Source organism: Chiloscyllium punctatum, chromosome 7 (genome assembly GCF_047496795.1).
Source record: "Chiloscyllium punctatum isolate Juve2018m chromosome 7, sChiPun1.3, whole genome shotgun sequence".
NCBI lineage: Eukaryota > Metazoa > Chordata > Chondrichthyes > Orectolobiformes > Hemiscylliidae > Chiloscyllium > Chiloscyllium punctatum.
Window position 1 is genome coordinate 58408817 of NC_092745.1, and position 27285 is coordinate 58436101.

Consider the following 27285-nt stretch of genomic DNA (forward strand, 5'->3'; position numbering starts at 1 on the left):
TGTTGCTGAACAAAGAGACCTTGGAGTGCAGGTTCATAGCTCCTTGAAAGTGGAGTCACAGGTAGATAGGATAGTGAAGAGGCTGAAGGGTGACCTTATAGAGGTTTACAAAATTATGAGGGGCATGGATAGGATAAATAAGCAAAGTCTTTTCCCTGGGGTCGGGAGTCCAGAACTAGAGGGCATAGGTTTAGGGTGAGAGGGGAAAGATATAAAAAAGAGACCCAAGGGGTGACTTTTTCCACACAGAGGGTGGTACATGCATGAAATGAGCTGCCAGAAGATGTGGTGGAGGCTGATACAATTGCAACATTTAAGAGGCATCTGGATGGGTATATGAATAGGAAGGGTATGGAGGGATATGGGTCAGGAGCTGGCAGGTGGGACTAGATTGGATTGGGATTTCTGGTCGGCATGGACGGGTTGGACCGAAGGGTTTCTTTCCATGCTGTACATCTCTGACTCTATTTATGACTCTATAAGCATTTCCTGATTCTCAATATTAGGGTATATATAGCCTGACCCTTTGCTATTCCTATACCATGACAGATGAGGCAAGAGGGAGGGTGGTACTCGGCTTGCTTGTCATATCCTGCAGCCGGTCTGCTATTACATACCCACTCCTGAGGGCAGTAACAATGCAATCAGCACAAAAGCGATGGAGGCACTCTTTAGTTGTCATAGTGTTCTTCAGCATGTCTAGACAGATAGGACACATCAGCTCACTGTGCAGACTTCTGGGTGACACTGCAATCTCCATGCCATCTGTGATTGCCTCCTGTAAGTCACAAAGTTCATCATGTAGCAACAGCTCCAACATTATTGCACCCTGGTCACAAAGTTATAGATCATCTTTATGGGATGTTGGACAGAATAAAATGCTTTTGGTGACCTGCCCAGTTTGCATTTCAAAGTGTTTTTTTTAAAAAAGAAACAAAGGGGCAGCTTGTTTTCTCTCGGTCAGTCCGAACTCAGCTTCAACTACCATTCAAATTGCACTAGAATTGAAAACCTTTACTTTCAGCCAGACCAGAAAGTAGGATTTCATAGAAAACACCTCATCTCATGTGGATAGGGTACAAAGAAAGAAAATCAAGGGCAGAATCAATTCATGGTCTGCAGTGCTCACCAGTCAATAAGTGAGACATTCCAGCTATTCTACAAATGAGATAGGCAGGTAATGTTTTGAAGCAGGAAGGATCATAAGAATTTTTAAAAAAAAGGTCCAAAACGTTAGCACAGATTTTCCTTGAGTTTGGAGAGGAACTTCATACATTTTTTTAAAAACCTGACATTGTCATAAAGCAGTTACTTAATCTTACATTTAGATGCAATTTCATATAGTGTTTCCTGTTTTCACGTTTTAAAAGATTTTTCCAAACACTTTCTTGAAAATGGTACCCTTTGAGTTGAAACTGAATACCTACACAAATCAAATTCAAAATAGCCAAGATATGAATTATAATATTAAAGTTTCACTCGGCATGAAACGAACCTAAGCTATAAATGACTTGCAAGAAACCGTGAATGACAGAATAGGTAGTATACATAGAAATGTACTGCTAAATTCACCATATTCCTTACTTTGCAAGCAACATTACATCCACTAAGGAGTGCTCAGCTAGTTTCAGTTCCTGGCAAAACAATGCACCATCTGCTCTGATATAATGAGGCCTTGTGACTGACAGGCAAAGTTCACATTACAGCATGTGATCTCACCATATTAAGCTCTACAGTGAAATTTTTGCCTTTTGAAAAACATCAACAGATTCTGATTTCAATAGAAATCAGTTGTTTCTTAAACTGATAACCTGGATAATTTTTCTCTGATGGAATGCTACTTATCATGGGGAGAGTTTCAACCAGGTCTTTGTATCAAGATGAGTAACATTTAAAGTAATTGCCCAAAACATCAAGTTTTACGACATTAATCATTCTCTTACATCCCAGTATAATAGCTTGAAAAAGTAAAAATTTAAGATGTTATCTTATTTGTTCATAGGAAAAGGGCATCACTGGTAGGGCCAGTGTTCTAATTACAATTGAACAGAATTGCTTTCTGGGCCATTTCAGCAGGCAATCAAGAGTCTGGAGTCACATTTAGGTCAAACCAGGTCAGGGTAGCAAAAAGGACATTAGTGATCAAGATGGGTATTTATGACGATCAAAAGTGTTACATGCTCACCGTTAGACTAAAAAATAATTCCAGATTTTTATTGAATTTAAATTTCACCATCTGTCACTGTGGGATTCAAACCCATGTTCCCAAAAGGATTGGTCTCTGACTCCAGGTTAGATTATCAATGCAAGACTATGTTCCCTCCCTTTGTTGCTGCAAAGTCAAGGTGGCAAACTCCTCCTGGAACTTAAAAGTTCGTTATTTGGCCCCTTCCCTCTTGAAATCCAAACAGCTGAGCTGACATTAATGTCATTCATAAAATTTTGTGCTATTTCTGTCACTTGATTTTTAAAGCAAATTATGGCAATTCCCTTCTATTCGTTGTGAATAGAACCATGCAGCACAAACCACTTCCCTCTTCAATTTGTTTTAAGTTCCATTTTTATGACATTGTTAACAATACAGCCATTCAGCATCAGAAGCAATCTATGCAAAATAAAAAGGGATCACTTGAAGGGAATTTGACTGACACAGTCACAAGTTGGAAAAACAAAGTTACAGAGAGAAAATAAGAAAAGGCCAAAGTGAAGGAGGCAATACAGAAGGAAGGTATGCAAGAAACAAAGAGAGGGGAGAGGAAGTATGATAGAAAGAGATAGCACACAGAAAGAATGCAAGAGGAAGTGAGAGAAAAAAAACAATTAAAAGTTGAGAAGAATTCTTTTTCCAGGTTTACCGGCACCAACATAATGTTAAGCTTTTTGTTTGGAAGGAGTCTTTCATTTCAGAATGCAAAGTGTTTTGGGAACTACTACATTAGATTTCTTTATTGTCAAAGTTACACAAGTATGTAAATATATATGACTTCAAAAATAGTTATATTCCAGAACTTTAAAATTTGTTCTCGTGAAATGATAGATTCCATTCCTATTTCACTCTTAACATTGACCAAAAGTAAAAAGTGGCTTCAGCTCCACTTTTTCTCAAAAATGCCTCTCTATATTGAATTTATTGTCACGTGTACCGAAGCATGGTGAAAAGCTTTGTTTTGTGAGCAATAGAGGCAGATCACAGAGTTAAGTAGCATAGATAGTAAATAATAGGTAAACAGTGGCCAAAACAAAAACACAGGTGCAGGTGAATGTTAAGAGTTTGAGAGTCCATTCAGTATTCTAACAATAGTAGGGTAGAAACTATTGAGAAACTGGCTAGTGTGTGTTCAGGCTTTTGCATCTTCTCCCCGATGGTAGGGGTTGTAGAAAAACATTGCCAGGGTGGGCTGGATCTTTAAGAATGCTGGCAGCCTTTCCTTGACAGTGGGCCTGGTAGATGGATTCTATAGATGGGAGGTTGGCCTTTGTGGTTGTCCGGGCCGAGTTCACCACTCTCTGTAACTGTCTCCGATCTTGAATGGTACAATTGCCATAGCAGGTAATGATAGATCCAGACAGAATGCTCTTGATGGAGCACCTATAAAGGTTGGTAAGGATATTCGCTATCATGTCAACTTTCCTCAGCCGCCTGAGGAAGAAGAGATGTTGTTGGGCCTTTGTAACCAGTGTGCCCACATGAAGAGTCCAAGAAAGCTGGTTGTGGATGACTACTCCCAGGAACTTGACCCTCTCTCACTCGTTCCACCTCTGTGCTGCTAATGCGTGGGAGACATGAGTAGCATCCTGCCAAAAGTCAATAATGAGTTCTTCGGTTTTGCTGGCATTGAGAGCTAGGTTGTTCTCAGTGAACCATTTTAACAGATCTTCCACCTCCTGTCTGGAGTCTGTTTCGTCGCCATCTGAGATTCGACTGTTTATGGTGGTGTCATCAGCGAACTTGTAAATGGCATTAGTCTGGTTTTCGGTGACGCAGTCATGGGGTATACAGCGAGTACAGTAGGGAGCTGAGTATGCACCCTGGGGGGGCGGCTCCAGTGTGGAGTGTCAGTGAGGATGAAATATTGTCCCCAATCTTCACTGATTGCAGCCTGTGGGTCAGGAAACTGAGGATCCAGTTGCAGAGAGTGGGGCTTAGTCCGAGATCACTAAGTTTATTAATCAATCAATCAATCAATCAGTCTCAAGGGGATAATAGTGTTGATGGACGAACTGTAGTCAATGAGTAGGATTCTTACGTAGCTGTTCTTGGTGTCAAGATATTCTAGGGAGGAGTGAAAGGGCAAGTGATATGGTATCTGACGTGGATCTGTTGGTCCAACAGGTAAATTGGAATGGGTCAACAGTAGTTGGGAGGTTGTAGTTGATTAATGCCATGACCAGCCAGTCAAAGCACTTCATGACCACTGAAGTTAGGACCACTGGGCTGTAGTCATTGAGACATGCTACATGAGCCTTCTTAGGTACAGGGATGATGGTGGCCCTCTTGAAACAGGCAGGGACAGTAGCCTGCTGCAGGGAGAGGTTGAAGATATCAGGGTAGACCTCTGCCAGTTGATCTGCGCATGCTCAGTGCACGGCCTGGTACTCTGTGTGGTCCCATCGCTTTCCTTGGATTCACACAAAGGAAAACTGATCTGACCTCTGATGCAGTGACTGTTGGGATAGGTGCATCAGGACATGTTGGAATAGGTGTTACCTCTCCACCAAACGTCTGCTCAAAGTGAGCATAGAAGGTGTTAAGACGATCTGGGAGGGACATGTCATCATCTGCTATCTTGCACTGTTTCTTTTTAGACCCCGTGATGTCATTCAGTCCTTGCCATAGTCGCTGGGTATCTGTCTGGGTCTCTAGTTTGGATCGGTATTGGTACTTAGATCAGTCTGTTTCATGACAGATAAAGAAATCCGTCTATCTCAACCTTAAAAATCACAACACCAAGTTATAGTCCAACAGGTTTATTTGGAAGCGCTAGCTTTCAGAGCACGCTCCTTCTCAGGTGGTCGCTCCGAAAGCTAGTGGTTCCAAATAAACCTGTTGGACTATAACTTGGTGTTGTGATTTTTAAGGTTGAGATAGACGGATTTCTTTATCTGTCATGAAACAGACAGATCTAAGTACCAATACCGATCCAAACTAGAGACCCAGACTATAACCTGGTGTTGTGAGATTTTTAACTTTGTCTACTCCATCCAATACTGGAACCTCCATGTCATAATTCAACCTTAAATACATTAACTGTAGAGTGTTCAGTTCAAGATTTACAAGTAATTTCTCCTCATTTCAATCCTAACTATTTGTGCCCTTTCCCTGAGACTGTGCCTCTGTTTTAGATTCCCCATGACAGGGACAGCTCCTTGAACATTGACACATTGTCAAGTTCCTTCAGAGTGTTGTATGTTTCAATGCGATCACCTCTCATTCTTCTAAACACCACAGAAGACAGCCTCAATTAGCTGAACCTCATCATAAAGCAACTTCTCTAATCCAGCTTCCCAGGTACCAGTCTAGTGGAAGTTCATTGCACCACTTCCAATACCAATTACGCCCTGAAATGTGGAAACCAAAACCACGGACAAGGTTCCAGATGTAAAATTGTAGCGCGAGTTCCTTATTCTTGTATTCCAAACCCTTTGCAATAAAGACCAACATGCTCTTTGGATTTCAAATTGTGAACTTCATTTCTTAAAAAATAATCTGTTTTTTTGTTTTTCTTTGTACCAAAGTGAATAACCACATTCTTCCTCAGTTTAGTACATTTGCCAGTTTGGAGCCCACTCACAACCTCTGTGTCCTCCTCACAGTTTACCTTCCCAGCTAGCTCTGCATCATCAGCAAATTTGGATACGTTGCTCTGTTTATCTTCAAAGTCATTCATGTAGATTGCCCAATAATGATCTCCATGACAGTTAGTCAGAATCTTTCTCATGAAGGGTTCCTGCCCGAAGCACTGATTTTCCTGCTGTTCGGATACTGCCTGACCTGCTGTGCTGTTCCAGCACCACACACTCTCAACACTGAGCTCCAGCATCTACAGCCCTCGCTTTATTTTAGTCAGTCAGAATTTGCCAACTTGAAAATGCCCCATTTATCTCAACTTTCTACTTCCTGTCCTCAAAAGGTGGTAAATTAGGCAATTGGCTGAACAAGTAGTTTGTGATGTAGACCAATGTCAACAGCGTGGGGCCAATTATTGTACCGGCTAAGGTCGCTGAGAAGGTTCTGACTTCTCAACCTGTCCTCTCACCTGAGAGGTGGTGAACCTCAGGTTAAACTCATCACCAGTCATCTCTCTCTAATAGGTGAGCAGTCCTATGATCCTCTGGGACTATGACAACTTTATGTTACTTCCTGTCCATTAAGCATTTTCTATCCATGCTAATATATTAGCGTAACTCTTTGCAAATTAACCTCCCCATCCTAAATGGTTTATAAAAATCCAAGTACATAACAATTAATGATTCTCTTTATCTGCCATTTTCATTACATTCTGAAGAACTCCATAAAATGCTTTCACAAAACTATATTGACTTCATCTCTAACTATGATTTTATGAGCTGCGTTGCTAAAATTTATTTGGAAATATATTCTAACCCTTTTCTGACAACTAATTTCTAGCAAGTGCTGCATTTCCCTGTGTGTTTTTTTTTAAATTAACAAAAGAGCAGAGTTTAATTTATAAATAGATCAGATAAATAAACTAGCAATAATGTGGTGTCTTTCACTTTCTCAGGATGTCCAAAAAACTTCAGTCAATTAATTACGGACGTGTTCGAACACTTCATATAGAAAGGGTACAGAACACAAAAGCTTGGATATTAATGATGAAACTATACATATGGCACTAGATAGACCTCAGCTGGAGTACTGCGATCCAGTGTACATACTATTAGACAGATGTGAATGCATTGGAGAGTACAGAAGAGGTTTACACAGATGGTTTCGGGGATAAGACACTTCAGTCATGAAGAAAGATCGGAAAAGTTGGGATAGCTTTCCTTGAAGAGGAGAAAGGTTAGAGAAGATTTGATAAAAAGATTCAAAATTATGAGGGGTACAGACAAAGAGTATAAAGATAAACTGTTCCCACTCAAATAGATTGAGAACCAGAAGCACAGTTTTTATGTGATTTGTTACAAAAGTAAACATGAGGTGATAAGTTTTGCTGACACACTGCAAGTACTTAGGGTAAAATGAACCATCTGGAAATGTGATGGAGGCAGATTCAATGAAGGCCTTCTAGACAGCACTGTTTTTACTTAAATAATATCCAAATTGCAAGTTTACAGGGAAAAGACTGGAGATTGAAACTAAGTTAATATGCTTAGAAAGCCAGTGCACACATGATGGGCCAAATGGCCTGTTTCTGCACCAAAACAATTCTGTGACAGTCTTCACTGATATAGGAAAACGTATTATGGAGTACGCGCATAGCAAAAATCTCACAAACATCAAAGAGTCGCCAGCTCCTGCTTTTCATGGTGTTGGTCACAGTCCGAATTTCCTGCTCCTCTTCAAATAATGTCAAGGAGCTGGGCTTTCCCATTCTCAAGCCAAGGGTCATTTTCAGGGAATTTGATGGCAGTGTTGTCACAATGGCATTTCTCACTATCTTCTGCCCCTCAACAACACTCTTCATGTGAAATCATATGGCAGGAGAAGGTTAATTGCCATCACTGCTGGGATTGGTTGCTGTACAAACTGATGGTGCCATATTTAACAACCCAGCTGCATATCATTCCATGAACTACTCAAACTGTCCTATTTTAATACTAAAAAAGCCTCAGAAAGCAAAGCGAGCATCCAGCATGGGCCGAGAGGTGAGCCACCCTCTACCCAGAGATGGGTGGCCAAGTCAGCCAAAGAGAGAGATAGCAGGCTCATACACTCCCAATGTTACTATTGCACATAGCACCAATAGTTCCCACCTACCCCTCATCCTCTACAACTAGCAGTCCTTCCCGTCCTCTGGTTAAAAAGCTACGCAATCCACAGAGGCTAGCAGCCACCAGGTGAGCACAAAAAGTGCGAGATCACTAAGAAATTAAGCTAACAGCTATCAGATAAATCATGTCTAGATGCAAGAAATATCTGTACAGCCCTGTGCTCCAAAGTGAAATTCTGAAAGACTGAAATGGATTCAGTGTTGGTCCGAGATCAGCGATAATAACATAACAAATCTGTTGGTGTGCTGATGCCAACTTTGGTGCACAAAGGGCCGGGGAGGACACAGTCCATGGAATATTCAAGGACACATTGGTGAAAGGACATCAAAACAGTGGCCTGGAGACAGAAGTGGTGAACTACATCCACCAGGTAACTGCTCTGACTGAAGTCAGGTATTGTTGCCATCTAGTTTCTCAGAGAAGGAGAGGAGAATTGCAAGCTGTAGAGAAATGAAAAGAGAATTGCCCATAATCGCTTGCAAATACACAAAAGAAAACTAGTCACCAATTAGTGAGAGTCAGAACTCCCTGCTGCAATATTAAGGGGAAATAGAGCCTTTTTCCCACGATTTTGCTATATTTTCCTTCAATTTTTGTCATTGCTCATGCCACTTGAGTGATGGGAAAATTCTGCACGTGGTTCCTTTTACTTTCAATTACAAAGGAAAGCAGATTCTCAAATTCACAGGTGAATTGATGTTGGTCAATCTCTAACTAGATGATTGAGTGCTTGTGTTTTTGGTTATTTCATTTATTGTTAGGTTGATGTTGTTTAGTGGATTCCTAAATTCAGTAGTTAATTATTTCCTGTTCGCACAAAGCTCATAGTGCCAATTTACCAAAGATGCCATTAACTTTATAATTAAAGAAAATGTTTTCTTTCTCTAAGTTGAGAAATCAGGATGCCAAGTATTTTCCTAATGTTTCCCAATTACATGTTATTTGCTATAGAATGACATGGTCCACTAAGAGAGGTACACAACATTAAATTTGGAATAGAAATATTGATGTAATTGTTATATTTACCTGAGGTGTTCTCTGTAACTCATATAAGCTGAGTTCCCATGTCTTGCTAAGAGGCTGGGTTCCATTGGTCTGCACTATTTGTGCCATTTCTGTAAGAAACATAGTATGTCATTTGAAACATGAAAATCTATTTAATTGATATTGCCAGAAAAACCGTCCAATAAACCAAATATTGGATTTAATTTCAAATAGCATTAAATCACCCGAGTTCCGGAGTGAAAAACAGACTGGTACCCTCTGGAAACTGTAGGCAAAAGTGAAGTTAAGGCTTTAGTGCGTGGATTGCAGTTGTCCAATTGAATTAATTATGTCTCTAGTAAATCTCAATGCAAGTTCAGCAATGATTCATATAGTACCAGCATAGTGCTAGGCTTAGTACAGGATTACTGTCCATCAACCAACTGTAACTAAAAAGGAATATTTGCCCAAAGTTTACAAATTCTAGCATATCTTCATGGTCACTGAGAAGGAACATTTTCACAGTCTGGCAAGGAAGAAATGTACATTATTTTCACGAGCAATGCTGGGACCATGAAGACTCATTACAGTATCCTCTCCAAACTCTTATTTCTAGCTCCATTACATCTGCAGTGACCAGTTTAAAAAGCACCGTTACTTTGAATACAGACAATAAGAATCACTATCGTGGTGTTTCAAGGTATGCATAGAAAATCAAATTAAAACTAATTTTGTAAATGGTACACATTCCTCCTGCACATATTGAAGCACATCAACTGTTTCCTAACAAACCACAGTTATATGCAAACAGATAAGGCGAGATGCTCCATCATCTTTCTATTATTTCCTCTCCTTCCTAGCTCGATACCAAATCAGATTCAGATAGTACATACAACATACCTGGAGAGAGATTTGAACCTAGGCTTTCTGGATCAGAGGCAGCGCTGTTAACAACGACACAGTGGCTCAGTGGTTAGCACTGTTGCCTCACAGCAACAGGAACCAGAGTTTGATTCCAGCCTCAGGTGACTGTTTGTGTGGAGTTTGCACATATTCTCTGTGTCTGCACACATTCCCAGTGTCTGCCTGGGCTTCCTCCGGGTGCTCCAGTTTCCTCCCACAATCCAAAGATGCGCAGGTTAGATGAATTGGCCATGCTAAATTGTCCATTGTGTTCAGGGATGTGTAGGTTAGGTGCATTAGTCAGGGGTAAATGTAGAGTAATAGGGGAATGGGTCTAGGTGTGAAGCTCTCTGAAGGGTTGGTGTGGAATTGCTGGGCTGAGGGGCCTGTTTCCACACTGTAGGGATTCTATGATAACTGAGCCACAAGATCTCACAACATGTGAAATAGTGCACCAAGCATTTTCTGTTATCATTATGATAGCATGAGCTATATTTGTCACTGTTCTCGCAAACCACAAGTTGATTCTGCTATCCATTGTAAAAAAAAACACTAAGTAGAATGTAGTTTTCTTTGTAATGACGGAAACTGTGCAACGCACTGTTATACAGTCATAGACATGTACAGCACGGAAACAGACTCTACGGTCCAACTCGTCCATGCCAACCAGATATCCCAACCTAATTTAGTCCCGCTTGCCAGCATTTGGCCCAAATCCATCTAAACCCTTCCTATTCATATACCCATCCAGATGCCTTTTAAATGTTGCAATTGTACTAGCCTCACCACAGCTCATTCCAAACATGTACCATTCTCTGTGTGAAAAAGTTGCCCCTTTGGTCCCTTTTATATCTTTCCCCTCTCACCCTAAACCTGTGCCCTCTAGTTCTAGACTCCCCCACCCCAGGGAAAAGACTTTGTCTATTCATCCTATCCATGCCCCTCATGATTTTATAAACCTCTATGCAATCACTCCTCAGCCCCAGCCTGTTCAGCCTCTCTCTATAGCTCAAATCCTCCAAACCTTGTAAATCTTTTCTGAACGCTTTCCAGTTTCACAACATCTTTCCAATAGGAAGGAGACAAGAATTGCACGCAATATTCCAAAAGTGGCCTAACCAACGTCCTGTACAGTGACAACATGATCTCCCAACTCCTGTACTCAATACTCTGACCAATAAAAGAAAGCATACCAAACACCTTCTTCACTATCCTATCTACCTGCAACCCCACTTTTAAGGAGCTATGAATCTGCACGCCAAGGTCTCTTTGTTTAACAACACTCCCTAGGACCTTACCATTAAGTGTGTAAGTCCTGGTAAGATTTGCTTTCCCAAAATGCAGCACCTCGCATTTATCTAAATTAAACTCCATCTGCCATCTCTCAGCCCACTGGCCCATCTGATCAAGATCATGTTGTAATCTGAGGCAACCTTCTTCACTGTCCACTACACCTCCAACTTTGGTGTCATCTGCAAACTTACTAATGATACCTCCTATGTTCATATCCAAATCATTTATATAAATGATGGAAAGTAGTGGACCCAGCACCGATCCTTGTGTCACTCCACTAGTTACAGGCCTCCAGTCTGAAAAGCAACCCTCCATCACCACCCTCTGTCTTCTACCTTCAAGCCAGTTCTGTATGCAAATGGTTAGTTTTCCCTGTATTCCGAGATCGAACCTTGCTAACCAGTCTCCCATGGGGAACATTGTCGAACGCCTTACTGAAGTCCATACAGATCATGTTCACCATGCTGCCTTCATCAATCCTCTTTGTTACAATTTCAAAAACTCAATCAAGTTTGAGAGACATTATTTCCCATGCACAAAGCCATGTTGACTATCCCTAATCAGTCCTTGACTTTCCAAATTCATGTAAGTTTATAAGGGATCCAAGATGGCAGCGACTCAGCAAGTCTGAGTCTATAGTGCTCCTCCCAAGACCTAGGCAGAGTGGGCCACCCTCCTCCACCACACTCACCAAATCAATTAAAAATAGTTTTTAACTTAATGTAATTAGTGGTTTAGTACTAAATTTATACAGTTCAGTCTCCTATAAAAATGACTAGGGGGAAAAGGAGCCCGCAGTTCCCAGCAGGCAGGAGCCCCTCCCCCACCCTCCCCACTGCAGCAGAAGCATCCGCAGCCGCCCCGGGGGACTTGCCTATGGTGGCGAGCCTCACGGAAATAATCTCCAAACTCGATGCAACGATCGATGCTTTCATAGAAGAGTTCTGAAATCGGTGGAATTCATTCTCAGCCGCGCTACAAAAGCACGGCCGAGACATTGAAGAAATTGAATGCCGAGTTGGAGGGGCGGAGCTAAAGGCCACGACCTCCGAGGCCATTGCAGAATCAGCCATGGATCGGGTCCGGACCCTCGAGCAGCAAGTCCGGACCTTAGAGAATCGAGGTCGTCGAAAAAATATTCGTTTGCTGGGCCTTCCCGAACGGGAAGGAGGCAGCCAGGCTTACAAGGTGCCTTGAACAGTGGCTTCCGCAGTTATTGAATCTGGAAGCTGGATCAGGCCAGGAAAGGGTAGAATGGGCCTACGGCTTGCAATACGTGGGCCTGGCTCGAACTAGTGCCCCCGCCCAGTCCTGTTCCGGCTGCAGAGCTATAAGGTGAGGCAGATGCTCCTGGAAGCCTCCAGAAATCTTGGGAAAGATCCCCAAGTCATGACTTATAAAGGATCCAAGATTATGTTATTTCAGGACTTTTCCCCAGCTTTGGTCCGAAAGAGGAAGGCATTTGATGAAGCAAAGAAGCATTTAAGGGATTTAAACATTCAATACTCCTTGCACTACCCAGCTATACTACGCTTTAGCCATGAAGGGTCCGTGTATAACTTCGGATCACCAGAGAAGGCCAAGGAACTTTTGGAGAGTCTTAGACAAATTATAAGAGTTAATTGATGTTGTTTTGCCCTACCCCCATCCCGGTTTAGCCCCCTTTTGTTTCCTTTCATCATTATCTTATTGTTTAATATTATCTCCGGGGGGGTGGGAAGAAGGGTTTATTTATTCAACCCTTACTTAGCGCTTTCCTTCCCCCCCCCCCCCACCCCCTCATTTCCTCCCCTCCCCTCCTCAGGCCAGGGGGTCTAGTTAGTGTAGATGGGGGAAGGTGGCTACCGTATCTTATTTTATCTTGGTCCTTGGGAGCGGGGTTGTTTGCCCCTGTTATTTTTAATATATTTAATTATTATCTGCTGAGACTGTAATTTTATAGTCATATATGGTATTACCATTACCAAATATATCCAGGTGTTGGGGGCGGGGGGGGGGAAAGGGTACTCACTGTTAGTTCTAGTTCAGTAGTATACTTGAATTTTCTTTATCCTATCGTGGGGTGCCTGGGTCAAGGGTGGGGCACTGGTTAGGAGAGGTTATGTTGGGTTTTTTGGAAAGGAAGTGATGCCCCTGGGAATAAGGGGGAAGATCTCCATTTAAATACGTTTTATTTTTTTTAGTATTTAGAAATAGTTGTTGTTTTTATTATATTGATCTGAATGTACAAAATAGCTTTTATTTTTGTGAATTTCATATGCTCTATGCTCGGGATGTTTTGGATAAATGCGGGTTTTGTTGTGATCTGAAGTTAGCACGTTCCGAGCATGTATATATCACTGCTCAATTTATGTGTTATCCGTTGGATTTTTTTTCTCTTGAATAAATGTAAGAATTTTAATGATACACTCTGGTTAGTTTTAAGTTAGATGAGTAGTTAGTTGAGTTTTGTCTATTTTTTTCTCTTGGTATTTCTTTTTTTCTTGTTTGATAGATTTTGGTTATCGTTTATTTAAGATTTAACTGCATATCAATGTTTATACTTGGGTCTTTTTTTTAAGTTTTCTTTTGTAAACTTGTTAAAACATGTTAAAATTTTCAATAAAAATATTTTTAAAAAACTCACGTTACACTAGTATTTCAACAACAACATAGCCACCAGGTTTACAAACTGCAACAGTGTTATTCAAATGAGCTATCAGCCCCTCATTATCATGTAAACATGCTAAGATAATGAGGCATGCACATTCTGATTCATGTACATCATTTACTCCAAGACCAGAAAGTCATAGTAATCCAAACAGGCAGGAGAGTCAGAGCTCGTGAGCTGCATGATTCACCAAACAACATCTCAATATATTCAGGTATGCAGGCAATGAGAAGACAGTCATTCTTTTACTGGCAACTCAAATTAGCCCTGGCCCTCGCTGAGAGGATATGAGTCCAAATTGCTGAGGTAGCAAGTGCCTCAGGGAAATGCTGCCAAACATGAATGCAGTGATAGCGAATACTTCATGACCTGTTCTGGAAAAGGAGAGAGACACATCCCGCTATTTGGTTTTCGTATTGATTCGCAGCATGCATCATTCAGAGCAGCTGGAAGGATGCTGGAAAAGTCTGAACCCAGGAAGAGACCAAGGCAGCACCCACAGGTTTAGGAGTGGAGCTATCAATATATAATTGCTCTCTCACATCATACAAGGATCTACCTTTCTCCAAGTAGCATTCCTGTGTCCCATCTCCCCCTCATTCTTGTAGAAGGGACAGTGCACAATGCCTATGAGGGGGACATCACCAATGAGGGGGACATCACCAATGAGGGCTTTACAAGCCATGGAAGAGAGGGTTACAGACATTGCCAGGGAGTCTTCACAACAGCATGTTGGTAACGGTGATGGCAGGACCCCTATTTCTCATGTGGAAGAGAATCACAAAAGCATACATGCTGGGAGGTTTTAGATGGTGGTGTTTGGGAAATGATTCTGGTGAGAGATTGTTTCGGTTGGTAATACTGTATGTCTACTCAACTGGGTGGGTGTGTGATGTATGTTATTGATAAACTTTGAGAGTCTCCACGTCCATCTCCACAAGCTGAGGAATCCCTCTAAACAACAAGAGAAGTCAGAGAATGCAGTGTTACATCAGACTGGAATGTCAGGAATTAGCACTAGATACAGTACATCCCGACACATTAGTGGTGGCACTGGATGAGGAGAACAGCAGCTACAGGAGGAGATGGCTGAGGCACAGAGAGCTCAGGGAGAGCGACGTAATAGGATGCCTGTGCTGTAGAGATATAGAAAGCCCCAGTGCACAACAAGGCCAATCAAGATCGTCACAGCTGCTCAGTAGAGGAAATGAGCAGCCTGCCTACACCACCTCTGAAGCCACAAGAACATGCTGTAGGAGCAATTACAGTGATCACCAAATGGATTATTGCGGTTTATTACATGTATTTTAATTATAGGTGAAGTAATTTAAGAAACCTTTTTGCAAGGTTAGCATGCTCTTCACATCTCAATGTCAAGACGATTTATAATGTATGCAGATCTTATTAGGTCCTCCCTGCTGTCAGAGGAGACTGCGGCCAACAGTCCCTCCCTTTGTAATGGCAAAACAGTTGAAAAAAGTTGACCTTCTTGTGAAAGCTCAGACTTACTCCAAGGCAAGCAGGCACATCTCTGGTGCTTAACTACTCATAGACTTTCAGCTAAGTCATGGCCAGATCAGTGAATCTGTCACAACATGCATTCTGCATGAGTCCCTTGCTCACTGTCGGGATATGGCAACCATCATGTCTTTCCAGTACACTGCCTGTATCAGACTCTTTTTCCTTGTAGTACCTTAGCATTTCTCCTTTGTCTGCTTCTTCTCAGAGGATACTGGGCTTTCCTCTTGCTCTGCCTCCTCACTCCCCTTTGCTCGGTCATGTGATTCACTATGTTTTGACCATGATGGAAAGCCAGGTGGTTATACATTAGTGCAATCAAGACAGAAAATCACATCCTAAACCAAGGAGAATCTCAGGTTTTCTAATAGCTGTCAGCATAATGGCATAGGGTCAGATAGCTCAGTTGGCTGGACTGCTGGTTTATGCTGCAGTGTTATGCCAACAGCATGGCTTCAATTCCTTTACTGACTAAGGTCACACAAAGCCCTTGCATTCTCAACTTTGCCCCTATTAGTCATTGCCCTCACTAATGAACGTGAGGGCCGACAGTCCTCTGGAACAATGGCGACTTTCACTTCCCGTCTGCCGATTTTGTGGGGGAGTCAGAAATCACTTCCTCAGAGAGTAACCCTACATTTAAACACATAACTAGAGGTGGGTTGGGAGAAGTGAAACAGGCTTGGCTCTGTGGGCAGCAGTGGAAGGTTATACACGAGCTGAATATTGATGCAATAGGGAAGTTTCTTGTTTATAAAATTCGGAGGTCTGTACATGGACTACCACATGGATTCAATCAATTCCACCTCAAGGATTGCCCTGGGGCCTTTCTCATGCTGCATGAAACTGCCACGACACTGGCTCAATGATGTGCAGGTGCAGCAGAGGTGAACCCATTTCTGGTAGCACTGTCCCTTCCTTTGAATAAACTGTATAACAGCTTGGTCGAATGACCAGATTCCATCATGTTAATAGCCATAGCCCATGATTTTTGCCCAGAGGTCATCCCTGCCTCTAACCTCTCCCCTGTGCAATTTCAATAACCTCTTTGGTGCTTTCCTGCTTATTTTACTGTAAAGCTAATCAAGGTGTATTACTGCATGGTCCACACAATGTTACTATGCATGTACAGGAAATAATTAAAAAGGTTAGCGTTATGCCAGCATTTATTACGAGAGGAATTGTGCACAAATGTAGGATGTTATGCTTCAGTTATACAAGGCAACAGTGAACCCACACTGGGTATAGTTTTGCTCTCCTTATTTAAAGGAAGGAGTATGTAAATGTATTTGAGGCAGTTCAGAGGAGATCATATTTGAGATTGATGTCTGGAATGTTTTCTCCAGAGTTTTGTGCAACTTTGACACTGTCTGGCTCACAATGTGATGGTAGCAGGGTTTAAAATAAGGAGGTCAATTCTTATTAGCCAAGGGAATCAAAGGCAAATCAAGGATAAAAGGAGAATGTAGAATTTATAACACACAAAGATCTTATTGAATGGTGGAACATATTTGAAAGACAGAATGGCCTACTCCAAATTCTAATTTAGATCTTTGTATGTTGACTGGCTGCTGTGGTTTAGAAAATATTTTAAAACTCATCCATCCTCTTGAAGATCCTGAAAGATCTGTTTCAGCAATCACCACAAGGGCTTATTGGAGACTTTATCACATTAGCACTGAAAATGAAATCAGAACTTCCTGATCCATATATTTGCCACCACTTTCTCTCACCCAACTGCAATCCCAACTCAAGAATTAAAATCCAGGCCGACTTGTGGGTCTTTCTGCTTCACAGTATTGTGGAAGTGGAGGATGTATAAGTCACTCATTCAATTAAGGATTTGTGACAAAAATGTATTTGTAAATAACTTGTTTTGCTTATTCAAATTTGACATATTCCTCCAGATCATGAATATTACTTTTCTGCCCACTATAAATTAAAAGCTTGGTGTAGTCTCGTTCTATGCCCATAAATGCTACATCAAGGCAATTTAAACCAGGAACAAAGTCACAGAAATTTAAGTGAAGCGAATTTAAACACTAATCTTAGAAAAGTTTATTTAAAGAACAATAGCTATTGAATGATCCTACCAAATAGAGGGGAAAAAAGCAGCATTTAAGCTAAAATTGGTGTGATTCATTTGGTCAGCAAGTAGCATTGGTAAACCTTTAGATTTAGACTTTCTTTAGGAAGTGGAAGGTGTTACACATGTCAACAACATTTATGCAGCAAAAATTGGAAAATACCACCCAAATTTAAAGAAAAATCTTTTGTTAAGTTGAACAGCTTTATTTATAACTGACTACAAAACTATGAACAATCCTCGCAGCACTTCTTAATTTGGACTTACTCCCCACAATTCACAGCGCTCTGCACATTTCAAAGTTTTATTTGTCCGTTAATAGGATTTATCTCCTGCGTATTTCTCCAAGGTATTCCAGATAGGTCTGTGCACTTGGAAGTATTGAAATAAAAAACTCAGTACTCATTCAAATTTGGAAAACTCTAGTGTCTGTTCACTTTTAAACAATTATAGAACTAATCTACCCACATTTCAAAAACCACACTCATATCAAGTGGTTGCCAAAACATTTTCTCACAAGCCCTTACTCTTCTGTCTGCATTTTTTAAAAAAAATGTTACATCCAAAGCACAAGTTGCTATCTACATTCTTTTTTTACAATGGTGAGTATCAACTATATAAAGTTTGCATTGGTATTATTTAGCTTGCATGCAAGTCACGGAGCAACATGAGCCATGGTTTTAGATACACACACATAAGCAGCGAATCAATCTCTCACTCAGCCTAGTTAGCTACAATGTTAATACTCCCATGCAAATCATTTACAATGATCTTTGACCATGTTATACCATCAATCCTCCAATCACTTCAGCCCATTCTCCGCTGCACTGAAGTCATCTAGGTCAAAGTCATGATATCTTCTATAATTACAGAAATGATTAATTTTTTCCTTATTTTCAAAAGTTCTACAGCACTGATTCATTGTACCATACTTCTTCAGTCCCATTCATACTTATCCATAGGCTGCACATCTCCAATGGTTTCTCCTCTCACGGTCAGTTCATTTCCCTTTTTGCCTCCCTATTCCTCACCCACCTGGGTTTCCTCCCACAGTCCAGAGACATGCAGGTTAGGTGAATTGGCCATGTTAAGTTGCCCATAGTGTTTAGGTGCATTAGTCAGCGGGAAATGGGACTGGGTGGGTTACTCTTCGGAGGTTCGGTGTGGACTTGTTGGGGCAAAGGGCCTGTTTCCACACTGTAGGGAATCTTAAAAAAAAATCTAAAAATCTAATTGTTGCCCTTTGGTGAAATCATCCGCAGAAAGACAGATCGTATAATCACACATGGAAACTGAGGCAACAGCCTGCTTTTCAGCACCTTCTTCAATTCATGAAAACACCTTCATAATGTTAACAGGAAAACTAACATCCAAGTCATTGAATGAGGCACAAATTCCTTTAATTGAATGTCAAGGTAGCTGAAGCCATACTATTGAACTCCCAACTAAAGATCTGCACTCATTCTATTGACTCAGGGTCACAACACTAGATTTAAAAACATCTTGTGGAAATTCCAGGTGCTAGTTTCAATATTAAACATGAAAGGGTGGCTCATTGGTTGGCAAATGGTGGCCTCATAGCACCAGGGACCAGGGTTTGATTCCACCCTTGGATGACGGTCTGTGTGGAGTTTGCACGTTCTTCCAGTGTTTTCGCCGGGTGCTCCGTTTCCTCCCACAGATCAATGAAGTGCAAGTTAGGTGAATTGGCTATTCTAAATTGCCCATAGTGTTCAGTGATGTGCAAGCTTAGGTGGGTTAGCCATGGGAAATGCAGGGTTACAGGGAAAAGGCAGCGGGGGGGGAGGAAATGACCTTCAGAGTGTTGGTGTGGACCAATTGGGCCAAATGGCCTGTTTCCATACTGTAGGGATTCTGTAGAGTGAGTGACAGTGATGGACATGGTTTGATGTTGTTGGATCTACAAATATTGTGACGTAGATGAAAAGGAGAGAGTGATGGATCAGGCAAATGGATGGATGAACTTTGCGAACTTCTTGTAATATTCCAAGAGAGTTGGTATTGGGAAACGCCAACCAGACACACAAACAAAACCTGAAAGGAATACTCCATTCATCAGGATATAGATGTTATCTTTGATTGTGAGCATTGAGTTTCAGGGTATAAGAAGATTATTTCCAGTCGGGAAACAGAGACCAAACATTACATCAGGATCTGAGAGTGTTAGTCAATTTATTCTATCAGGAATATCATGGGATTGTGAACACGGAAGAAACAAGCACCAAAGTAGGCAGAAACTGTACATGTTTTATGCATGTGGGCAAAGTTTCAACCAATCATCTCTCCTGTCAAGGCACAAGTATACTGACAACAGAGAGAAACCACAGACACATGGTGTCCAGAGCAGGGACTCCTGGCTGTGGCATGCCTGAAATGCAGACTCTTGGCAGAGCTGTTACTGCTGTACTCAGAGCAGGGACGCCTCGAGGCCTGGGAGACCTTGCAGACACTATAGGCTGGATACCAAACCACAACCAAATTCTTTAATTTCCTCTTTAGGTTTTTCTCTATGATGCATTATCACTCTCCAGCTGTCTCACTCTTCCTATTGTTTCTCTACTCCAAGTTTGTTCTTTGCACTTCTTTTCATTTCTATTCTTAATGACTCACTTCTATATGTAAATAAGAATGATGACTATCACTAATTTGTATCATTTTGTAATTGGACAATGTCAATGTAATTGGACTAATTGCCTTTAAATACTATTTCCACAAATACTTGAAGTGCCATAATTTACAAGGCTAGGAAGTAAAGAGTCGACAAATAGGATTAGGTTGAACACCTCATGTTAGAAAACTAGTTGTAATGGCCACATGTAAAGTTTTTAACTCCATGAACACCAAATGTAAGTTAGGCCACAGGTGAGCCAAGAAATCAATTTCTTTTATAAATCAATAACGTTTCTTTATCCTGTCCTGGTTAGATCTTCCCCGGTCACTAAGGATGGGGCACTGCACAGAAACAGAATCTGGCAATTATAATTTTCAAACAAGTCACACCTATACCACAGTAAGAGGATATAACGCAAGTGTTCTCCTTCTTCTGTTACTCATTGCTTTGCATTAAAGAACATTAAGCCATTGTATGAGATACAACATACCCACTTTGCCTGGCTGTGCATAGGTTGCTCCCCAATAATCAAATCATCAGAAACTCTTCTCAAAGTATACCAAACTTGTATATTTCATGGACTTTTATCAATCTGTATATATTTTTTTAAATTTTACTTACTGCCTAAGCTTTGTTTTACTTCTATTCATAACAGTTGTGTTAAGACAGAATAAATGAAAATGAGACAGAATTATACACCAAAGGGGAGAACAGGAGTAATGTGGTGAGACGGCTAAACAGGTACTCTAGCTTATCATACCCATCTTCTCATGTTCTTGCGTATGGCATTTGACAAGTACAAATAAATACAGTTGCTACAGCTGCTCCTGTGTTTTGGTGTTAGTATATACGTTTTTTTTCTTATGCAATTTTAGGGTTTTTGTAATATTAGCTGCCAGTGTTGCAGAACAGGGCATTTCCATTTATTTGGCCATATATAGAATAGCTAAAATAGAGTGATATCTCAGACATGCCCACCCATACATCTTAAGCACAGCTACTGAAAACATGCATCGGTTCACTGTGGCATTTGCATTACCTTGAGCCTGCAGCCGTGAGATGACCAGTTCAATGTCAACAGGTACACACACTTCTAGACAGCTGGCTTCAATGCAGAGTGATAACAACAGCAGGTTCAATTCTGTACTGGCTGAGGTCACCCAGAAGCTCCTGCCTTCTCAAATGCATCACTTGCTTGAGGCATTACAACACTATTAGTCACCTCTCTCTAATGACAGCGCAGTTTTTCATCCTCTGGAATAATGGTAACTTTGCCTTTTACACAAAAATGGGCTTCATTTTTGGATTTGCACCCTTAGTTCTAATCAAGACAGCCAATATTCTTTCCATAAAAAAGCTTTTGCTACTAACAGGAAAAGTAAGTTTCCTGCCAATCAGTCTGCTGTGGAACAAACCAGATCCCAGAGATGAAAGAACAGTGTTAAATCTTCAAAGTGACTATGTCACCCAGGGCCCATCATATAATTAAGTAAATAAAGATATGGAGAGAAAGACATACATTAATATTATTTTTAAATCGTAAGATAAATACAGACAAGGAAAGTTGAATAAGGATGGGAATTCTATTCAGAAATACACTACAGCTTCCACAATATCTTCATATTGCTGTTTCCAATTGCACAAATGGTTTCTAGATTATTTCTTCCTGTTGAGGAATCAGCAAAGAGTTTGATTTTTTTGAAAAGAAGAGTTGTTCAGGTACGGAACATTTTACTACATGAAGTAGCTGATGTAGAAACCATTGCATTATTTAAATGAAAAGTAGATAAACATTTGAAACAGATAATGAGATAGGGTCATAAGGCCATAAGATTAATTTTGGATTGTTTCAACAAAGTGCTAATGCAGCCACATTGGGTCTAATCACTCATTCTTGTACTGTAGCTGTCCATTATTTTCAACAGTTTTCAACTGCCTTTCTTTACTTGTAATTTTTTCAATGTGCTAATCACTTTCTGACAAATCTTGAATTTGCATTTCATGCTTGAACTTGTGTCTTCTTGTACCATCAATTCAGATTCAGAAAGTGAGTGATTCCAAACTATCTTTCCGTATCAGTTACAAATTTATATACTGTCCATCCTTTTAAAGGTAAGATCCCTTTACAACTGAAAAGGTCTGATATTGCCATGAGAAAACTTAGGATAACAATCATTTTCTGTATGGGAAGTGATCGAAATTGGGTTGGGATAACTGTTCGGCATGGATGGGTTGGACCGAAGGGTCTGTTTCCACGCTGTGCATCTCTATGAGCAACACAACTGAAATGCTGATTGATTCTGGCCAATTGTGAGCAAGTAGATGCAGCAGAGTTAAATTGACTAGCCAGAATTCCAGCATACTTCTGTGGGCACAAGGTCAGAAGGTTGTTTTCAAATCATGTCAGGCTCAAGATGTTCAAATACAACAATGCTCCCTGGATTTAGGCCCTCTTGTGGTGCAGTGGTAGTGTCCTTACCCCTAAACTGGGAGGCCCAGGTTCAAGTCCCAGCTGCTCCAGTGCTGTGTAATATCATATCAGTAGGTTGATTAGAAAAGTAGGTTAAGTAATATTTTTCCAGTATAAAATATTTTTGATTCACTGCAAAAACACAACGTACACTGTGTTTAATGACAAAGTTGAAAAAGTAAATTTTTATTTACCTGATCTACTCCAACTTCCCTGAAAGCTATGACTTAGAATATGATTCCACGGGTTCTAACAACCCTCTGACGAAAAAGCTCATTCCTTCTGTAGTGGCTAAACAGTATGTATCAAATTATTTAATTTGACAGTTGTCACCCTTTCTTTTTCACAGAAGACACCTCCCTCCCCATCTCCATTAATGACGACTGACTTGACACCAACATTTTTTTTACAAACCCACGACTCCCACAGCTACCTGGATTACACCTCTTCCCACCCTACCTCCTGCAAAAATGCCATTCCGTATTCCCAATTCCTCCACCTCCACCGTATCTGCTCCCAGGAGGACCAGTTCCACCACAGAACACACCAGATGGCCTCCTCCTTTAGAGACCGCAATTTCACTTCCCACGTGGTTAAAGATGCCCTCCAACGCATCTCGTCCACATCCCGCACCTCAGCCCTCAGATCCCACCCCTCCGCCCACAGACCCTACTCCTCCAACTGTAACAAGGACAGAATCCCCCCTGGTGCTCACCTTCCACCCTACCAACCTTCGCATAAACCAAATCATCCACCGATATTTCCGCCACCTCCAAATGGGCCCCACCACCAGGGATATTTGTCCCTCCCCACCCCTTTCCGCAAAGACCATTCCCTCCGTGACTACCTGGTCAGGTCCACACCCCCCAACAACCCACCCTCCTGGCCTGGCATGTTCCCCTGCCACCGCAGGAATTGCAAAACCTGCACCCACACTTCCTCCCTCACTTTCATCCAAAGGAGCCTTCCACATCCATCAAAGTTTTACCTACACATCCACCAGTATCATTAATTGCATCCATTGCTCCCTTTGCGGTCTCCTCTACATTGGGGAGACTGGGCGCCTCCTAGCAGAGCGCTTTAGGGAACATCTCTGGGACACCCGCACCAATCAACCACACCGCCCCGTGGCCCAACATTTCAACTCCCCCTCCCACTCTGCCGAGGACATGGAGGTCCTGGGCCTCCTTCACCGCCTCTCCCTCACCACCAGATGCCTGGAGGAAGAACGCCTCATCTTCCGCCTCGGAACACTTCAACCCCAGGGCATCAATGTGGACTTCACCAGATTCCTCATTTCCCCTTCCCCCACCTCATCCAGCTCAGCACCGTCCCCATGACCGGACTATCTTCTTTTCCACCTATCCACTCCACCCTCCTCTCTGACCTATCACCTTCATCCACCCATTGTACTCTTTGCTACCTTCCCCCACCCTCCTGCCTGACTTATCTTCCCAACCCCCACTCACACATTGTACTCTATACTACTTTCTCCCCACCCCCCACCCTCCTCTCATTTATCTCTCCACCCTTCAGGCACTCTGCCTGTATTCCTGATGAAGGAATTTTGCCCGAAACGTCGATTTTCCTGCTCCTTGGATGCTGCCTGAACTGCTGTGCTTTTCCAGCACCACTCTACTCCAGAATCTGGTTTCCAGCATCTGCAGTCATTGTTTTTACCTTCACAGAAGTTAAACGTTTTGAATGATTAATGCCTTCTTGTGGTGCAATGGTAATGTCCCTTCCAATGAACCAGGAGGCCCAAGTTCAAGTCCCACCCATTCCAGTCATATCTTTGAACAGAAAAACAATTTAACCATTTTTGCAAATATTTGAGTGATTTGGGGCAAAATATAGAAAAAAATTGCATTACTGTTCCAACAAAAAATTAAATTTAAAATTCAATTCACACCATAGTGAGCAGGAACAAGTGAAGACTCTTCACTATTTCCTTCACACTTCCATATCTCCAATGAATTGAACTATATTCCTGCCTAACAGTTCAGTATTGATCAGCTGTGATGTCCACCCAGCCCATTTATCTCATTGCCAGTTAGTGGTTTCAGTTGAAAATACACGGGTTGCTTAATATTGAAAGACAATGAAGGTTCACAGAAATCGTGTAAAAAGCCATTAATTTTGCCAATGTCAGCAGACAACGACTTCAATCTCAAAAAGCCACAAACGATGTGTAAATAAAATTGTGTGGTGGTAGACCCAGACAACAGGGGAAGGGTTAACAGAGATCACCTGCTGCTATCCTCACATCTCCTCCATATGCATTACTTGCCAGCTGCAATCGCTGCATTTTCAATGCTATTTTGATTGAGACCATCCAATAGAAAACAGGCAATGCAGCCTAGGACTTGATACCTTTCAGTCGTAAATTAGTTCACTGAATTATTACCAAAGTCCCGCAAATAAAACCTTGCGACAGTCGTTTATGAAGTGGAGGCGAAACTATTGAAATGTTTAAATAACCTGACTGGTAACTATTCAAACAATGGAGGTCTAAAAGATCAATGTAAAACCTGTTTGCCGAAACGGCTGCCAAGTGCTCCTACACGTGTCACTGTTTGCTTACTCCTTGCATCCTGACTTTCCATGACTATTACAAACCAACTCCAAAATGGAAAGACTGCACTCAGCCCGCTTTGGGACCACAGCTCACGGGGACTGGTCTGGATCTGATATCCTGCATCAGACAAAGGTGCAGCTATGTGTGTTGCGAACAGAGTGAAGTCTGAGTGCAAGAGCTCCCGTTCCTTCAGTCCCAGTGCTTATTGTTGCAGTCACACACAGTTTCGAGCAATAGTGCCTGGCTAACACACTGAACTGGACTGAACTGGAGCAGGCACCAGTGTATTATGCATTTAAGTTTTTTAATGAGGGTGCAGTAATAGCATCCCTACCTCTGGACGAGAAGTCCTGGGTGCAAGTCACACCTGCTCCAAAGATGGGTCATAACATTTTATTGAACCGAAAGATATGAAAATATCTACACAATGCACTTAAGAGCGTTAGGATCAGTCTGGTGTAACGTTAATGTTAATGTAAGAAACAAGCTATTCTGGGGCTTGGCGCAAGTGTTTAGAAAAGGATAAATGTAATGATATGATGAGAAGCCAATACATTTACGGAAAGAAGGCACAATATTTGTCTTTATAGAAATGTGTCCTTCGTGAAATGCAGCTGCTTTGAAGACTGACAGAGCCCCTGACAAATCACTGAGCCCCTAGTTCGAGGCTCTGCAACCAATCGCGATTATCGGGAGGGGGAGACTAAGGCTTGGAGTCTTTTCAAAAAAAACACACACACACAAATTACAAGTTCAAGCAGCAACTTATCATAGTAACAAGAAACAAGGTCAGTGCAATTCGAACCAGTACCACCTCCACTGAAAAGCAGTCGCGTAGAGTACCACAGAAATACTCAAAATCAAGTCACTATGGTGCGACCGCATCCTATTCACTTGTACCAATTAATTAATACAAGACGCACACGAAAGCAGTTAGTTATTGTATATGGGAGTTCAAGCCCCCAGCTTACAAACCAACACCAAAACCTTCTTTGTTCAATGGGTGTCCCAATGGACCTTTAAAATCATGTGGTTTTTTTTTTTAAATCTTGCACATCCTCTTTTTAAAAACAAACAAATGTAAAGAACCAAGTGTACAACCAGGTTAGTTGCTGCGTTGCTCGCTCCCACACCGAGCTTCTGGGTCGCTGCTTTTCTTTCGCACTCCGCCGGGATGTTCAGCCGTCGCACCGGGCCCGCTGTCTCAGCCCGTCCCCAGCATCAGGTCAGCCCCAGGCCAATACTCACCGTTTTGGAAAGGACCGGGAATAAAATACAGGCGTCTCCAGCACTCTCCCCCTGATGTAAACAGCCCAGGAGCACCACAATACTCACAATATGGCGAGTCTCCGCAATGGACATTGGGAAAGAAATCAGCATCTGGAATGAAACTCCAGACTACAACAAGCTTCTTCCCGTCTGTGCACTGGAGGATAAACCAAAAACCCTCCAGCTCTGCTGCCTTCTCATATTCACAGCATTTATATTAAAAATTCCAAGTAGATTTTGCTGCTCTAACACGCTGACAGACTGAACTTGTTTAAAATCAAAATCAAAGTGTTGAAATTTTGCAACAATTAAATAATAAATAATGGCCTCAGTAGGATTAGGCAGGTTTCCCCATCCTCAGCCAAACAGCTAGGTGTCAAAAATTATGAAACCATTCCCTTGTTTTCCACTCCCATCCTGACTGTTCACTTGCATGATTGCAATTTAATTAAACGATTATATTGCAACGACGAAACGACACTCTCTATTTTAATCTCTGTAAATAACGCAATTTTATAATCGATTTTTGTTAGCCACTATTGGGTGGTCGATATTAGTTATACTTGAAGGAGGAACTAAAATATTATACAGCAAACTTTGTAATATACTAATAGTGATATCTTACCGGCGTTGCCACTGAATCAGGACTGAAATGCAGGTTAGTCTTGACGTTGCTGTACACTATCAGGGACATCCACTTTCCTGTTGCTATAGTGATGCTGCTTTACACCTTAGAATTTTCCAATTTTTGTTAAATATTTCTCATATACCCCACGTCTCTGCATTTTTTAAAACTATCTTTCAAAAGGGGTCTATATCGAGCACTTGGCATCTGTTCAGGTGAAACAGACCCCCAGGTTCTCTTCCATAAGTATACTGACGCTTTGTAATTTGATCACAGCCCTGCAATTCTCGCCTGAAATTGAATTGAATTACAGATGGTCGT

The 27285-nt window shown here is 41.5% G+C and overlaps 1 protein-coding gene across 9 annotated transcripts in view; it reads right to left on the minus strand.

Annotated features, from left to right (window-relative positions):
* Positions 1 to 27129, minus strand: part of rnf2 (ring finger protein 2) — a 42834-nt gene extending 15705 nt beyond the window's left edge. For 2 of the 9 annotated variants that reach the window (XM_072573659.1, XM_072573654.1), the window contains exons 1-3: positions 26319 to 26449; positions 8983 to 9071; positions 618 to 778 (exon numbers count right to left, since the gene is read on the minus strand). In XM_072573659.1, the coding sequence (XP_072429760.1) occupies positions 618 to 778; positions 8983 to 9069 (248 nt within the window). In that variant the 5' untranslated portion in view covers positions 9070 to 9071; positions 26319 to 26449. Of the gene's footprint in view, positions 1 to 617; positions 779 to 8982; positions 9072 to 26171; positions 26287 to 26318; positions 26499 to 26964 lie in introns of those variants that run through there. The other 7 variants (XM_072573656.1, XM_072573655.1, XM_072573658.1 and 4 more) reach the window with 7 other exon arrangements.
* Between the last annotated feature and the right edge of the window lie 156 nt (positions 27130 to 27285).